This window comes from Zosterops lateralis, assembly GCF_965231275.1.
Source record: "Zosterops lateralis genome assembly, chromosome: 22".
Taxonomy (NCBI): domain Eukaryota; kingdom Metazoa; phylum Chordata; class Aves; order Passeriformes; family Zosteropidae; genus Zosterops; species Zosterops lateralis.
Window position 1 is genome coordinate 6628959 of NC_139782.1, and position 18411 is coordinate 6647369.

At 42.2% G+C, this 18411-nt stretch overlaps 1 protein-coding gene across 1 annotated transcript; it reads left to right on the forward strand.

Annotated features, from left to right (window-relative positions):
* Positions 1-10869: 10869 nt before the first annotated feature.
* RNF223 (ring finger protein 223) lies at positions 10870-13915 on the forward strand (the record flags this gene model as incomplete). The annotated part of the gene is made up of 2 exons (XM_083876992.1): positions 10870-12089; positions 13556-13915. Exons 1-2 carry the CDS (start codon positions 11640-11642, stop codon positions 13913-13915), a joined length of 810 nt encoding a protein of 269 aa, XP_083733118.1. The 5' UTR covers positions 10870-11639.
* Between the last annotated feature and the right edge of the window lie 4496 nt (positions 13916-18411).

The following is an 18411-nucleotide window of genomic DNA, read 5'->3' on the forward strand; positions in this document are numbered from 1 at the left end:
TTTTTCCCAGGATTTTTTTCTGTTCCCAGCAATGGGAATTAATTCCAATGGGAATTCCCGAGGCTGCCTTTGCTCCTGCAGAAATGAGGGATGGAAAATAATTTTAAAAACCCTCAAAACCAGAATTTCCCAGCCTGGAAAAGAAGGATAAATTATGGGATTTTTTTTTTTTTTTTTAAGTCTCAGAAATAGAATTTCCCAGCCTGGAAAAGGAGAATTAATGACTGAAATCAGTGAAAAATTATGGAAAAATTTTGAAAACCCCTTGGAAACTTTTATAAAAATCCCTCAAAAATAGAATTTCCCCCTTGAGAAAAGAGAATTAATGATGGAAATTGATGTAAAATTATGGAAAATCTTACAAACCCCTCAAAACCAGAATTTCCCAGCCTGGAAAACAAGGATAAATTATGGGATTTTTTTTTTTTTTTTTTTTTTTTTTTTTAATTTTTTTTTTTTTTCTTTAAAGTCTCAGAAATAGAATTTCCCAGCCTGGAAAAGGAGAATTAATGACGGAAAGTAATGGAAAAATATGGAAAACATTGAAAACCCCTTCAGAAACTTTTATAAAAATCCCTCAAAAATAGAAATTTTTCTTTGGAAAAAAAAGAATTAATGACAGAAATCAATAAAAAAATATGGAAAAAATTGAAAACTCCCCTGGAAATGAGAATTCCCGAGCTGGCCGTGGCCTGTTTTCCCTTATCAGGAGCATTCCAGGCTGTTTGTCCCGGGAACCGGCCGGAGCCGGGGCTGATTCAGCCGGGGAAGGGCAGGTGGAGCAGGAAAAGTCACCTGTGCCCACAGGAAGGTATAAAATACACACCTGGGCTGCCCCAGCCCGCAGCTCCTCCTGTTCTTCCTCCTCCTCCTCCTGCTGCTGCTGGAAAAACCCCGGGGAAAACAAGTCCTGCCTGGAATTCCTGCAGAGTCAGAGCTCAAAGAGGAGTTTTTTGGGATTTTCTGGGATTTTCTGGAGGGGTTTGAGGGAGATGAAGATGGGATTGTGGGACTGAGAGAGGCTGAGCAGGTATGGAAAGGGGTTTTGTGTTTGGGGTTTTGGGTGGGTGGGAGGGGAAATTTGCTGTGGGGATTGGGGTCCCCTGGGGTCCCTGGGATTGGAGTTTTGGGACTGGGATTGTTGGAATTGGGAGTTTTGGGACTGGGATTGCTGGAATTGGGATCACTGGAACAGGGAGTTTTGGGACTGGGATTGTTGGAATTGGGATCACTGGAACAGGAGTTTTGGGACTGGGATTGTTGGGACTGGGATTGTTGGAACTGGGAGTTTTGGGACTGGGATTGTTGGAATTGGGATCACTGGGACGGGAGTTTTGGAACTGGGATTGTTGGAACTGGGATCACTGGAACAGAGAGTTTTGGGACTGGGATTGTTGGAACTGGGATTCCTGGAGTAGGGATCTCTGGAACTGGGATCTCTGGAACTGGGATTCCTGGAACAGGAGTTTTTGGCACAGGGATCCCTGGAACTGGGGTCACTGGAACAGGAATTTTTGGCACTGGGATCGCTGGAATTGGGATTGTTGGGACTGGGATCACTGGATTTGGGATCACTGGATTTGGAACTAGGATCCCTGGAACTGGGATCACAAACTGGGATCAGTGGGACAGGGATTCCTGGAACTGGGATCCCTGGAATAGGGGGTTCCTGGAACTGGGATTGTTGGAACAGAGATCACAAACTGGGATCAGTGGGACAGGGATTCCTGGAACTGGGATTCCTGGAATAGGGATCCCTGGAACTGGGATCAGTGGGACAGGGATCACTGGAACTGGGTTTATTGGATTTGGGATCACTGGATTTAGAACAGGGAGCAGAGATCTCTGGAACTGGGAATGTTGGAACTGGGATTCCTGGAATAAGGATCGTTGGAACTGGGATCATTGGGACTGGGATCACTGGAACTGGGATTGTTGGAACTGGGATCCCTGGAACTGGGATTGTTGGAACTGGGATCCCTGGAACTGAGATCACAGACTGGGATCAGTGGGACAAGGATTATTTGGATAGGGATCACTGGAACTGGGAATGTTGGAACTGGGAATGTTGGAACTGGGATCAGTGGGACAGGGATCACTGGAACTGGGTTTATTGGATTTGGGATCTCTGGAAGTGGGATCACTGGAACTGGGAATCACTGGAACTGGGTTTATTGGATTTGGCATCTCTGGAAGTGGGATCACCGGAACTGGAAATGTTGGAACTGGGATCATTGGAACTGGGATTCCTGGAATAAGGATCACTGGGACTGGGATCACTGGAATAGGATTTACTGGGACAGGGATTGTTGGAACTGGGATAATTATAACTGGGATCACTGGAACTGGGATTGTTGGAATTGGGATCTCTGGAGTAAGGATTGTTGGAACTGGGACCACTGAAACTGGGTTTCCTGGAATAGGGATCACTGGAACTGGGATTTTTGGAACTGGGATCACTGGAATTAGGATCGTTGGATTTGGGATCACTGGAACTGGGATTTTTGGAACTGGGATCACTGGGACTGGGATCTCTGGAACTGGGATCACTGGAATGAGGATTGTTGGATTTGGGATCACTGGAACAGGGAATTTTTGGAATAGGGATCATTGGAATGAGAATTGTTGGAACTGGGATCACTGGAACTGGGATTTTTTGAACTGGGATCACTGGAACAAAACAACCCCTAATCTTAAATCCCAAATCCCGTCCTATCTGTGACCCCTCTCTGGTTTTATGGTGTAAAAAGATTCCTGAAAACTCAGGAAATTCCCTCCCTCGTGTCGCTCTCCTGAACAGTTTTGTTGTTTCCAGATATTCCTGAAATTCCTGGAAAAACCCAACTGAAAACTGGGAAAAGGAGAGGAAGAGCTGCAGGCTCTGAATTTCAAAAAAATATTTTAAAATCAAACAAAAAAAACCCCTTAAACATCAAAAATTCTGTTAAAAAGGCGCAGGAGGGGAAGGTCAACAACCCCCAGGGGATTAAAAATTAATTATCAATTAATTATCAATTAATTCTCAATTAATTATCAATTAAGTCTCAATTAAAAATGGTCTCCCCCAGGTTGATCCCAAATGCCTCTGATTCCACAAAACTCCAAAAATTCCAAAATGTGGAATAAAGTGATAAAAATAAGTAAAATATCAATTTATTAAATCCGAGGAGCTTTTTTTTATATCCTGATTGTGTTTAGGAAATGGAAAATGTGGGAGAAAAATTGGAATTTCTGGTTTTAACAGCAAAATTTAAAAGGCAATTTTAAAAAGTTCTTTAAAAGTAAATTTTTTGATTTAAAAGCAAAATTTTGAGGTGTAAATTTTGAATTTCCTCTCAGGATTTTGCTGTCCTGGAGCTGACGAGGCCCAGACCAATAAAAACTTCCCGTGAGCAGCTGGAAATTTCATAATTCCAAGTTGTGAAATCAAAATCTTGGGCAAGTCAAAGCTTTTCCCTTTGCTGCTCGGAAATTCCTGAAAATCCTCCCGAAAAACACCCAGGAAGTGGAAAAAAATATAAAATAATGGATTTAGGGGATGGAGTTCTGCAAAAAAAGAAGATTTAGTTTTTAAAAGAAAGAAAAATAAAGAGGAAAAAGGAAAAAATTCCCTCCTTTGGGTTTGGATTTGTGATTTATCAGCATTTGTAACCAGGAAAAAAAAAAATCCAGAAAGGAAAATTAAAATCTGTGAAAAAATCACTGAAAAATGCACAAAATTTGACCCCGGGAGAAGCTGCAACCCCCTTAAAAATTTCATTTTAAATTTAATTTAATTTAATTTTTATAAAAATTAAATTTTATAATTTAATTTTAATTTATAGTAGCAGTTGAATTCAATTTAAATGAAGAGAAGCACCAAAAAGAAAAAGAGAGAGAGAAATTTTGAAGGGGTGGAAGCGCCAACTTTGAGAGGACAGGAATAAAAAAGTTTAAAAATTAAAAAGTTAAAAAGATAAAAAATTTTAAAATAAAAGAAATAAAAATCAAACATTTAAAAAATAAAAAAATTAAAACATTAAAACATTAAAACCTTAAAAAGATAAATAGTTAAAATTTTAAAAAATAAAAAATAATAAAAAATTGAACATTTAAAAATTAAAAAATTAAAATAAAAAATTTAAAATAAAAAATTAAAAAGTTAAAAATATAAAAAATAAAAAAAAATAAAAATAAAAAGTAAAATTAAAAATAAAATAAAAATAAAAATTAAACATTTAAAAAACTAAAAATTTAAAAAAATTAAAAAATAAAAAATTAAACGTTTAAAAAATAATAAAAAAATTAAAATAAAGTATTTAAATTTTAAAAATTGGGATTTTTTTCCCCCCTCCTTGTGGAACGCAGGGAAATATATTTGGTGTTTCTGGGCACTTAAATCAAGATTTAAATGCCATTTAAATACCATTTAAATACCATTTAAATACCACTGAAATGCGTGAGCTGCAATTAAAGCAAAGCCGGGCCAGGGGAGGAGCCCTGACACAGCCCCGAAAAATGTTCCCGGGAAATGCGGCGGCCACGGGCCAGACCCGTCACCAGGAATTTCCTGTCGCTGCTTTCGGGGAGGGAATGCGGGATGGGGCTGAGATGCCGGAATAATCTGAATTTTAATGATTCTGAGAGGGATGAATGAAGGACTTTGGGGTTGGATGCAGGTGTTGCCTGAAATAATCTGAATTTTGGGGGATTCTGGGAGGGATGAATGGAGAAATTTGGGGTTGGATGCAGGTGTTGCCTGGAATAATCTGAATTTTGGGACATTCTGAGAGAGATAAAGGGACAGGAGATGGAATTCGGCTCTGGATTCAGGTGTTGCCTGAAATAATCCAAATTTTTGGTGATTCTGGGAGGGATGAAGGGACAAGGGATGGAATTCGGCTCGGGATGGGGCTGGAGATGCTGAAATAATCTGAATTTTGGAGGATTCTGAGAGGGATGAAGGGAGAGGAGCTGAATTTTGTGTTTGGATGCAGGTGCTGCGTAAAAATCCCCAAATTGTGATGATTCTGGGAGGGATGAAGGGACAAGGGATGGAATTCAGCTCGGGATGGGGCTGGAGATGCTGAAATAATCTGAATTTTGGGGAATTCTGAGAGGGAGCTGGAATTTGGCTCTGGATTCAGGTGTTGCCTGGAATAATCCGAATTTTGGGGGATTCTGAGAGGGATGAATGAAGGAATTTGGGGTTGGATTCAGGTGTTGCCTGAAATAATCTGGATTTTGGGGGATCCTGAGAGGGATGAATGAAGGAATTTGGGGTTGGATTCAGGTGCTGCCTGAAATAATCTGAATTTTGGGTGATTTTAAGAGGAATGAAGGGATGGGAGAGGAAATTTGGCTCTGGATTCAGGTGTTGCTTAAAAAAACCCCAAAATTTTGGGGGAATCTGGGGGAGACTAAAGGACAAGAGGTAAAATTTGGCTCTGGATTCAGGTGCTGCCTGAAATAATCTGAATTTTGGGGGATTCCGAGAGGGATAAAGGGACAAGAAGTGACCTTTGGCTCTGGATTCAGGTGGAGCTGCAGGTGTTGTCTGAAATAACCCAAATTTTGGGTGATTCTGAGGGGGATGAAGGTTATTTTTAACCCAAATATTTTGGGATTTGAGCTCCTGCATTCCCAGTTTGAGGCTCAGGGGCAGATCCTCCTTTCCTGAGGGAAATCTCTCCAGGAATTCTCCCGAGTCTTTTTCCTCCTCGGGAATTCCACAATTTTACCAGAAAAAAAACCCCCAAAAATCTCCATTTCCTCAGTTTTTTTTCTGGAATTCCAACACTTTTATTTCCTTTCCTGAGGGAAATCTCTCCAGGATTTTCTCCCAAGTCCTTTTTCCTCCTCACTGTGTCACTCCAGGCCGGGAATGCCACAATTTTACCAGAAAAAAAACCCCAAAAAATCAATTTCTTATCTTCCCTCATATTTTCCTGGAATTCCAGCACTTTTTCCAGAGAAAATCTTCCTTTTCTGAGGAAAATCTCTCCAATAATTCCCCCGACCCCTTTTCCTCCTCACTGTGCCACTCCAGGCTGGGAATTCCACAATTTTACCAGAAAAAAACCCCAAAAAAATCAATTTCTTATCTTCCTTCATATTTTCCTGGAATTCCAGCACCTTTTTCCAGAGAAAATCTTCCTTTTTTGAGGAAAATATCTCAAATAATTCCCCGGAGCCGTTTTCCTTCTCTCTGTGTCACTCCAGGCTGGGAATTCCACAATTTTACCAGAAAAAGACCAAAAAAACCCCCTTAATTTTCTCACTTCCCTCAGTTTTTCTTGGAATTTCAGGACTTTTTCCAGAGAAAATCTTCTTTTTCTGAGGAAAATCTCTCCAATAATTCCCCCAGCTCTGCCTTTGAGCCCTTTTTTCTCCTCACTGTGTCACTCCAAGTTGAAAATTCCACAATTTTACCAGAAAAAGACCAAAAAAACCCCCTTAATTTTCTCACTTCCCTCAGTTTTTCTTGGAATTTCAGGACTTTTTCCAGAGAAAATCTTCTTTTCTGAGGAAAATCTCTCCAATAATTCCCCCGACCCCTTTTCCTCCTCACTGTGTCACTCCAGGCTGGGAATTCCACAATTTTACCAGAAAAAAAACTCCAAAAAATCAATTTCTTATCTTCCCTCATATTTTCCTGGAATTCCAGCACTTTTTCCAGAGAAAATCTTCCTTTTCTGAGGAAAATCTCTCCAATAATTCCCCCGACCCCTTTTCCTCCTCACTGTGTCACTCCAGGCCACGAATTCCACAATTTTACCAGATAAAAACCCCAAAATCTCAATTTCCTCACTTTTCTCATATTTTCCTGGAATTCCAGCACTTTTTTTTCCAGAGAAAATCTTCCTTTTTTGAGGAAAATATCTCAAATAATTCCCCGGAGCCGTTTTCCTTCTCTCTGTGTCACTCCAGGCTGGGAATTCCACAATTTTACCAGAAAAAGACCAAAAAAACCCCCTTAATTTTCTCACTTCCCTCAGTTTTTCTTGGAATTTCAGGACTTTTTCCAGAGAAAATCTTCTTTTTTCTGAGGAAAATCTCTCCAATAATTCCCCCGGCTCTGCCTTTGAGCCCTTTTTCCTCCTCACTGTGTCACTCCAGGCCGAGAATTCCACAATTTTACCAGAAAAAAACCCCCTAAAATCTCAATTTCCTCACTTTTCTCATCTTTTCCTGAAATTCCAGCACCTTTTCCAGAGAAAATCTTCCTTTTCTGAGGAAAATCTCTCCAATAATTCCCCCGACCCCTTTTCCTCCTCACTGTGTCTCTCCAGGCTGGGAATTCCACAATTTTACCAGAAAAAAAAACCTCCAAAAATAAATTTCTTATCTTCCCTCATATTTTCCTGGAATTCCAGCACCTTTTTCCAGAGAAAATCTTCCTTTTTTGAGGAAAATATCTCAAATAATTCCCCGGAGCCGTTTTCCTTCTCTCTGTGTCACTCCAGGCTGAGAATTCCACAATTTTACCAGATAAAAACCCCAAAACCTTCAATTTCCTCATCTTTTCCTGTAATTCCACCACTTTCCAGCCGAAATCCCAAACCTCCCCCTCACAAACAACAAAAAAAAGCAGTTTTTTTCCCCTCATTATCGCCCCATTTGAATAAAATGGTTTTTTTTCCGCCCTCAGGCCTCGTTCGTTTTCCAAAACCCCTCAGGGGTTTCCCAGAAATTTTGGGGATATTTTTTATGGAATCTTCTCTTCTTCTCCCAGTTCGAGTGTCGGGGAGCACCACCAGGGGTAGGTTTGACCTTGGGGTTGTTATTTTTTATTATTTTTTATTATTTTATTATTGTTTTTCTGGTTAAAAAACGAGGAGGAATTTTGGCGGGAATCGCTGAGGGCGCCGCGTTTTTTCTGTCTCTGGGCTGAGGAAAAATAAAGAATTAAAGAAAAAACAGGAGATTTTTGAGGAGAGTGAAAGGGACAAAGGATAGAATTTGGATTTAGATGCAGGATTTGCCTGAAATAACCCGAATTTTGGGTGATTCTGAGGGATTTGAAGGGACAGGAGCAGAAATTTGGGGTTGGATGGAGCTGGAGGTGCCTGAAATAATCCGAATTTTGGGGGATTAAAGTAAAAATTTGGGTTTGGATGCAGGAGCTGCCTAAAATAATTCAATTTTTGGTGATTCAAAGAGGGATAAAGGGACAGGAGATGAAATTTGGGGTTGGATGGAGCTGGTGTTGCCTGAAATAATCCAAATTTTGGAGGATTCTGAGGGGTTTGAGGAGATACAGGATGAAATTTGGCTCTGGATTCTGGTGTTGTCTGAAATAATTCGAATTTTGGGGGATTCTGAGGGGGATTAATGGAAAAAATTTGGTTTGGATGCAGGTGCTGCCTAAAATTATTCAATTTGGGGGGATTCCAAGAAGGATAAAGGGACAGGAGATGGAATTTGGGTTTAGATGGAGGATTTGCCTGAAATAATCCAAATTTTGGGGGATTCTGAGGGATTTGAAGGGACAGGAGCAGAAATTTGGGTTTGGATGGAGCTGGAGGTGCCTGAAATAATCCGAATTTTTGGGGAATTCTGAGGGGGATTAAAGGAAAAATTTGGGTTTGGATGCAGGTGCTGCCTGAAATAATTCAATTTTTGGTGATTCCAAGAGGGATAAAGGAACAGGAGATGAAATTTGGGTTTGGATGGAGCTGGATCTGCCTGAAATAATCCGAATTTTGGAGGATTTTGAGGGGTTTGAAGAGATACAGGATGAAATTTGGCTCTGGGTTCTGGTGTTGTCTGAAATAATTCGAATTTTGGGGGATTTTGAGGGGGATTAAAGGAAAAATTTGGGGTTGGATGCAAGTGCTGCCTAAAATTATTCAATTTGGGGGGATTCCAAGAAGGATAAAGGGACAGGAGATGGAATTTGGGTTTAGATGGAGGATTTGCCTGAAATAATCCAAAATTTGGGGGATTCTGAGGGGTTTGAAGGGACAGGAGCAGAAATTTGGGGTTGGATGGAGCTGGAGGTGCCTGAAATAATTCGAATTTTGGGAGATTCTGAGGGGGATTAATGGAAAAATTTGGGTTTGGATGCAGGTGCTGCCTAAAATAATTCAATTTTTGGTGATTCCAAGAAGGATAAAGGGACAGGAGATGGAATTTGGGTTTAGATGGAGGATTTGCCTGAAATAACTCAAATTTTGGGTGATTCTGAAGGGTTTGAAGAGATATGGGATGAAATTTAGCTCTGGATTCTGGTGTTGCCTGAAATAATCCGGATTTTGGGGGATTCTGAGGGGAATTAAAGTAAAAATTTGGGTTTGGATGCAGGTGCTGCCTAAAATAATTCAATTTTTGGTGATTCCAAGAAGGATAAAGGGAACAGGAGATGAAATTTGGGGTTGGATGGGGCTGGAGGTGCCTGAAATAACCCAAATTTTGGAGGATTTTGAGGGGTTTGAAGAGACAGAGGATGAAATTTGGCTCTGGATTCAGATGTTGTCTGAAATAATCTGAATTTTGGGGGAATCTGAGGGGGATTAAAGTAAAAATTTGGGTTTGGATGCAGGTGCTGCCTAAAATAATTCAATTTTTGGTGATTCCAAGAAGGATAAAGGGACCAGGAGATGGAATTTGGGTTTGGATGGGGCTGGAGGTGCCTGAAATAATCCGAATTTTGGAGGATTTTGAGGGGTTTGAAGAGATACAGGATGAAATTTGGCTCTGGATTCTGGTGTTGTCTGAAATAATCTGAATTTTGGGAGATTCTGAGGGGGATTAGAGTAAAAATTTGGGTTTGGATGCAGGTGCTGCCTAAAATAATTCAATTTTCGGTGATTCCAAGAAGGATAAAGGGACAGGAGATGGAATTTGGGTTTGGATGGAGCTGCCTGAAATAATCCGAATTTTGGAGGATTTTGAGGGGTTTGAAGAGACAGAGGATGAAATTTGGCTCTGGATTCAGGTGTTGTCTGAAATAATCTGAATTTTGGAGGATTCTGAGGGGAATTAATGGAAAAATTTGGGTTTGGATGCAGGTGCTGCCTAAAATAATTCAATTTTTGGTGATTCCAAGAAGGATAAAGGGACAGGAGATGGAATTTGGGTTTGGATGGGGCTGGAGGTGCCTGAAATAACCCAAATTTTGGAGGATTTTGAGGGGTTTGAAGAGATACAGGATGAAATTTGGCTCTGGATTCTGGTGTTGTCTGAAATAATCCAAATTTTGGGGAATTCTGAGGGGTTTGAGGAGATACAGGATGAAATTTGGCTCTGGATTCTGGTGTTGTCTGAAATAATCCGAATTTTTGAGGATTCTGAGGGGGATTAAAGGAAAAATTTGGGGTTGGATGCAGGTGCTGCCTAAAATTATTCAATTTTTGGTGATTCCAAGAAGGATAAAGGGACAGGAAATGGAATTCGGGTTTAGATGGAGGATTTGCCTGAAATAATCCAAAATTTGGGGGATTCTGAGGGATTTGAAGAGATATGGGATGAAATTTGGCTCTGGATTCTGGTGTTGTCTGAAATAATCCGGATTTTGGGGGATTCTGAGGGGGATTAAAGGAAAAATTTGGGGTTGGATGCAGGTGCTGCCTAAAATTATTCCATTTTTGGTGATTCCAAGAAGGATAAAGGGACAGGAGATGGAATTTGGGTTTGGATGCAGGATTTGTCTGAAATAACCCAAATTTTGGGTGATTCTGAGGGATTTGAAGGGAAAAGAGGTGAAATTTGGGGTTGGATGGAGCTGGAGCTGCCTGAAATAATCCAAATTTTGGAGGATTTTGAGGGGTTTGAAGAGACAGAGGATGAAATTTGGCTCTGGATTCTGGTGTTGCCTGAAATAATCTGAATTTTGGAGGATTCTGAGGGGAATTAATGGAAAAAATTGGGGTTGGATGCAGGTGCTGCCTAAAATAATTCAATTTTGGGGGATTCCAAGAAGGATAAAGGGACAGGAGATGGAATTTGGGTTTGGGTGGGTGAAATAAATTAAGAAAATAAAGTCAAATGATAAAAGAAAATAATCGCATTAAATTATAAATTAAAACCATAAAATAAAATAGGGAAATAATATAACAAAAGAAGAAAAGAAAATAATTTTAAAAAGAAAAATAAAATAATTAAAAATTAAAATAATTTTTAAAAGAATAAAAATAATATAATATAATATAATATAATAATAATATAATATAATATAATAATAATAATATATATAATAATATAATATGATAAAATAATAAAATAAATCCTGTGCTCTTTTTCTCTTCCAGAATTAAAGAAAAAATAAAATAGTAAAATAAGATAAATTAACAAAAAAAATTCAAATAAAAAGAATAAAAATTAAAATAATAACAATAAAATATTAAAATAATAAAATAATAAAAATACAATAAAAATAATAAAAATAAAATAATAAAAATACAATAAAAATAATAAAAATAAAATAATAAAAATAAAATAATAAAATACAATAAAAATAATAAAAATAAAATAATAAAAATACAATAAAAATAAAATAATAAAAATAATAAAAATAATAAAAATAATAAAAATAATAAAAATTAAAATAAAATTAATAATAATAATAATAATAATAATAATAATAATATTAACTCAACCCATGCTGTTCTTCTCTTGCAGAGTCCGGCCGGGCTGGGTTCCTGTCCGGGAGCTCCGCCATGTCGTGTTTCTCGCAGCTGTGGCACTCCAGCACCCCGGAGTCCCCCAGCAGCCCCGTCCCGTCCTCTCCGGGTGACATCCCCATCCCCATCAGCCCCCTGGTGCTGCCCTCGCCCAGCGATGGGCGCAGGAAGGGCCGATCCCCGGGGGCCTCCCCGAGCTCCCCCAACCCCACGTCGCCCAAACCCGCCTCTCCGGTGGAGTGCTCCATCTGCTTCAACACCTACGACAACACCTTCAAAACGCCCAAACTGCTGCAGTGCTCGCACGTCTTCTGCCTGGAGTGCGTGGCCAGGCTGAGCACTGCCCTACCTCCCAACCAACCCGAGGACCTGCTGCCCTGTCCCTTCTGCCGCCAGCTCACCAACATCCCCCAGCAGGGCCCGCCGGGGCTGAGGACCAGCAAGGAGCTGCTGGCCACGCTGCCCCCGGAGCTGCAGCAGGAGAAGGTGCTGTTAGAACGGGCCAAGGAGACCTTCTTCTCCTTCAGAAAATGGATTTTATTGAAAAACAGCCAGGGATGGGGGGTTAGGGGTGCGCACACACCACCGCTGCTCCCGAGGAGGAGTCTTCAGTTCTGTCCACTGGAGAGCAGGCAGAGCTGGGCCTTCCTCTTGGGTTTTAATCTGGTTGTTTCCTCACCTGAGATTCCAAGGCTGGCTGGTGGTTTGTGTGGGCACGAAGAGAGTGATTTTCCCTCTTGACTTCTGAAGGATTTAGGGTCTGCTGTCTGACTCTGTGTCTCTGTGTTCTGTGCTGAGCTCGGTGTGAGAATGATGAGGAGTCTCAAGGTCTTGGTTTTCTTGTTTCTCGCGTTGTTTATTATTTCTTATCTTAAAATTCTCTGTGTTTGGCCGAGGTGTTCACAGCAGCCTGGACACGAGGTGACTCCCCTATGTCCTCTGTCCATTCCTGCCCATTCGTGCCCACCCAGGGACGCCAATGTCTATCACCTGCACTAACAGGGTCATTTCTACTCTGCCCCAATCCACTGAAACTCCTTTGTGCCCACGTCACTGCAGAAAATGGATGCCAAGGGAGAAGAAGAAGAACCCAGGGCACCGCCCTAAAATCTCCATCTTGTCCCTTTGCATCTACATTCTAAAAACCCAAAACTACAACATCTTCTGCACCGTGATAACTACACTACTCTCAGTAACACCTTTGTGACTTGCAATTCTTCTCTCTGTTAGATGTTTTTCACATGGACCAAAATCAAAGATTGTGTCTTCCTGGGCTCTGTGCCAGGCAAACCCCCCTGGGCAGACCCCAGACCCCTCTGCACAGACTCCAGACCCCCTGGAGAGACCCCAGACCCCCCTGGACAGACCCCAGACCCTCTTTTTCGGGTCCCAGGCCTCTCTACCGAGGTCTGTGACCTTCCAGGGCGCCCAGAGGGATGCCCTGGACTCCAACACCTTCCATCCTCTCAGGAGTCCTTGGGAAGGCTCCAAACAGGATGGGGTCAGGCTAGAAATCCAAATCCTTCTTTGCCTTTAAGATACTCGGGGCACTTACTTTTCTCTTCTACTGTCAATTCATGGTGAGCGACCAAGGAATGGGCCTGGAGTTCCTTTATGTGTTCCTGACTTAGGGCAATCAGTTTTGGGTGTTCACCTTAGGTTGGCTCGCTGTTAGGGGTGCTGGAGCTCTCTCATTTGAATATGCAGATGTGCACAAGTCTTTATGGGAGCAGTGGGAGCGCCTCACTTGACGTGGGGGAAGTGGGAACTGAGAAAGGGTATAGGGACTTCTGGGTGAAACATTTGCTATGAAACTTGATGGGTTTACAAGCATCAAGAGCTTTTACATAACAAAGGTTACAAACATTAAGAACTTTAACAAACTGGTCACATAACCAACATCAAGAACTTCAACAAACCGGCTGCCTAACAAAGAATTCCATTTCCCACAGGTGCTGTGGATGGAGGGCACCAAGCTCTGCTGCCGCCGCGCCTCCGACGACGCCGAGAACCCCGAGTCCTGCATCTCCATCGACGTGGCCATGAGCAAACCCGAGAGTGCTGAGGCTGCCCCCGAAGGGCTGGCGGGGAGATTGTCAAGGTGTGAGCTGTGTGACGACTGGAAACGAGTGGTGCTGCTGTCGGCGCTGATCATCATCCTGTTCTGCATCATCCTGTGGCCCGTGCAGTGCGCGCTCAAGACGGGCAACCTGCGCTGCTTCACGCGGACTGTGGCCGTCAGCAGGCCCGAGTTCCTGCCCCCCAAAGCCACCACGGCGGCGGCTGCTGTCACACCGGCCCCCTTCCAGTAGGGCCAGGAGATCCTGGGTCTGCTCGGGGCTGAGGAGCAGGGACAGGACCTGCTGTGCTGAGAAGATCTGGGAGAAAATCCCCATTCTGGTGGTCCCAGAAGCTCCTAGATCTGCTCAGGGATGAGGAACTTCTGCCCTGACAACTTCTGGGACAAAACCCCCGTTCCAGTGGTGCCAGGAGCTCCTGGATCCCCTCAGCTCTATGAGAACAAGGGACAGGACCTGCTGTGCTGACAAGATCTGGGGCAAAATTCCTGTTCCAATGGTGCCAGAGGCTCTGGATCCTGACAGGATTTGGGAAAAAAAATCCCCATTCCAGTAGTGCCAGGAGCTTCTGGATCCTGACAGGATTTGGGGAAAAAACCCAGTTCTAGTAGGGCCAGGAGCTCCTGGGTCTGCTCAGGGATTGGAACGGGGACAGAACCTGCTGTGCTGACAGGATCTGGGACAAAACCCCCATTCTGGTGGTGCCAGAGACTCTGGATGTGCTCAGGGATTGGAACGGGGACAGGAGCTGCTGTGCTGACAGGATCTGGGACAAAATCCCCATTCTGGTGGTGCCAGGAGCTCCTGGATCTGCTCAGGGATGAGGAACTTCTGCCCTGACAACTTCTGGGACAAAACCTCCATTCCAGCAGCCCCAGGAGCTCCTGGATCCCCTCAGCTCTATGGGGACAAGGGACAGGACCTGCTGGGCTGACAAGATCTGGGAGAAAATCCCGATTCCAGTGGTGCCAGAGGCTCTGGATCCTGACAGGATTTTGGGAAAAAAAAAATCCCCATTCCAGTAGTGCCAGGAGCTTCTGGATCCTGACAGGATTTGGGGAAAAAACCCAGTTCTAGTAGGGCCAGGAGCTCCTGGGTCTGCTCAGGGATTGGAACGGGACAGAACCTGCTGTGCTGACAGGATCTGGGACAAAATCCCCGTTCTGGTGGTGCCAGAGACTCTGGATGTGCTCAGGGATGAGGAGCAGGGGCAGGAGCTGCTGTGCTGGCAAGATCTGGGACAAAACTCCCATTCTGGTGGTGCCAGAGACTCTGGATCTGCTCAGGGATAAGGAACTTCTGCTCTGACAACTTCTGGGACAAAACCCCCATTCCAGCAGCCCCAGGAGCTCCTGGATCTGCTCAGGGATGAGGAACAGGGACTAGACCTGCTGTGCTGACAGGATTTGGGAAAAAAATCCCCATTCCAGCAGCCCCAGGAGCTCCTGGATCTGCTCAAGGATGAAGAACAGGGGCAGGAACTCCTGCCCTGACAAATTCTGGGACAAAATCCCCATTCCAGCAGTGCCAGAGCCTCTGGATCCTGACAGAATTTGGGACAAAACCTTTTTCCAGCAGTACCAGGAGCTCCCAGATCTGCTCAGGGATGAGGAACAACGACAGGAACTTCTGTCATGGCTGGATTTGGGACAAAACCCCCATTTCAGCAGCACCAGGAGCTCCTGGATCTGCTCAGGGATGAGAAACAAGGACAAAATCTGTTATCCTGACAGGATTTGGGATAAAATTCCCCTTTCCACGAGCTCCTGGATCTGCTCAGCTCCATGGGGAACATGGACAGGACAAAACTCCTCTCCTGGATTTCCTGGCAGACCCCAAACCCCTCTCCCCTCACTGGAACGTCCCCATTTCTTGGGATTTCTGGCTTTTGATTGGGAAACAGCATAAATTTGACTTGGATTTGTCCAAAACCTCTGAATTCACCCTTCAAACCCCAAATATTCTCAATTTATGTGAAATGTAACACACACTTGACTCCTCCTTATCCCAATTTCTTGGGATTTTTGGCTTTTAAGGGAAGCAATTTCTCAGGATTTCTGTCTTTTATGGGGAAAAGCATAAATTTGACTTGGATTTTTTCCAAAACCTCTGAATTTCCCTTTCAAATCCAAAGGAAAATGATGGAATTGTCCTTCCCTGGTGCCACTGGTCCCTCCCTGTGGGATCTCAGCCCACCTGGAAAGGTTTTTATTAAACCTGGAAAGGTTTTTATCAAACCCCATCCTGTTCCAGGCTGATTTTTCATGGATTTCCAGCAGGGAAAACCCTCAGGGGAATCTCCTCAGTCCCCGTGAGATCCTTGGAATGTAAAAAAATTCCTTGGAAAAACAAAAAGAGGGAAAAGTGGAAATTCCCAAGAGTTTAAACCACTCCCTGGCCACAGAGAAGAGGAAGGAAAGACACAAAAATCCTGCAAATTGTGGTGGGAAATTGTGGAAAAAAACTGAATTTAGGAGACACAGAAACCCCTTTTTTCCCATCAAACAACACCAAAAAAATATAAAAATAAAAATAAAATCAGAATTTTCCTTAATTCCAAAAAAAAAACCAAAAAACACAGAAAGAAAAAAAAGAAACACCAAATCCTTTACAAACCTCTTTAATCGTTTCCAAACTTTTTATTTCTGGGTGATTTATTTATTTTATTTTATTTTTTTTTTTGAGGAAAAAAAAAAAGACACGAGTTAGTAAATGGTTATAATCATTCTGCTCCTCTAGTGCGCGTCGCCCCTCGGGATTTGAGCCAGCAGCTCCCCAAAGTCAGGAATTCATTCCCCCTTTTCTCCACATCTCAGAGATTTTAAATTAAAGCCAAAAAAAATTTAATCAAATCTGGGTTAAAAAAAAAAAAAAAAATCCCACAACCTCAATGGGGTTTTTTTTTTTTGTGGGGATTTTTTTTTTTTAGGTTTTGGGGTATAAATGTGATTAAAAATAAACCCAAAAATTCCAAATGTTCCCCCAGCAGGAGATAAAATCCTGGTTTAAGGCATTTCCAAGAAAAAGCAAGATGAGGTTTTATTTTTTAATTTTTATTGTTCAGTTGTTGCGTTTTTTTGTTTTTTTTTTTTTTGCTGTTTCTTGACTTTGAAAACCAGCGGCTTCTCCCGTCCCTTTGGAGCTGGAAAATCCCATTCCCAAAATATGGATTTTGTGGGATACTCCCAGATTTTTCCCCTCCCATCCCATCCCAGCATTTCCCACCAGGAATCCCAACCTGGACCCAGCAGCCACTAAAAAAAAAAAAATGGGAATTTTGGCACTCAGGGAACCCCCTCCAGGCACAGCCACAGAATATTTATATTTAACCCCAGATTTTCCACAGGAAATGTCACAACTTGGGAATATTTATTTTTTTTTTTAATTGAATAAATGAAATAAAAGCAGATCCAAGTGGTTTTTTTTCTTTTTTTTTTCCGTTGTTTTTTTTTTTTTCCCTTCTTTGTTCAGAGCTCGCCCCTGAGAGAAAAAATTTGATTTTTCCTGGCTCAAAGGTTGGTGCCAAAAGCCCCATTTTAAAGGGTTTTAAAGGGTTTTAAAAGGTTTTAAAGGTTTTTAAAGGGTTTAAAGGTTTTTTAAAGGGTGTCCTGTGAGGTGGGATAGAAATTTAGGGGGAAAAAAGCACCAATTTCTGCCATTTTTGGGCAGAAATTCCCACCCAAAACCCGTCGGGATCCCGCAGGTGAATTCCATAAATTCCATAAATAAAGTCATTTTTTTCCACGGAGAAATTCCAGCTGAGGGTGGAAAAAAGGAGCCACAAACCACCAGGAAATCCTTTCCCTGTGGAGAAGGAAATCCCAAAATGGGGAAATGGAATTTCCAGCAGAAATGTGGAGATCCATCTTTTCTCCTCCAGGAGATCCAGGGATCCGAAATTTTCCTTTCCAGGCAGAAAATTCTTCAAATTTCCACCTCAAATATTCCCCATTCCCATTGGAGCTGTTCCTGCCGGGCTGGAAACATCCAGAGGAGAGTGGAAAACCCCAAAAAAACCTCCAAATCCAAGGTAAAAAATAATAAAATTCCAAATTTTCATTGTGGGAGAGGCTCCAGTGCCCAGCTCTGCATTCCCAGGCTGGATAAAAATATCCAAGAGATTTCTGAGAAAAGGGAAAAAAATGGGAATCTCCTGGTTGGGAATGAGACCCAAAAAAATCTCCAAATCCAAGGTAAAAAATAATAAAATTCTAAATTCTTGTAGTGGGAGAGGCTCTGGCTCCTGGTCAGGAATGAGACCCAAAAAAACCTCCAAATCCAAGGTAAAAAATAATAAAATTCCAAATTTTCGTCGTGGGAGAGGCTCCAGTGCCCAGCTCTGCATTCCTGATGCAGAAAATCCGAATTTTACCTCCAAATCCAAGGTAAAAAATATAAAATTCCAAATTTTCGTCGTGGGAGAGGCTCTGGTGCCAGTTCTGCCTTCCCAGGCTGGAAAAACACATCCAAAAGATCTCTGAGAAGGGGGAAAAATGGAAATTTCCTGGTCCTTTTTTTTTTTTTTTTTGGGAAGGAGGGAGAGAATTCCCAGCTCTTGGAGAGGAGCTCCAAGTGACCAAGGCTTGGGGTGACCCCGGAGGGGAATTTTGTGTGGATGAACACAAAAAACATTGGGAATGAGACCCAAAAAACCCTCCAAATCCAAGGTAAAAAATAATAAAATTCCAAATTTTCGTCGTGGGAGAGGCTCCAGTGCCCAGCTCTGCATT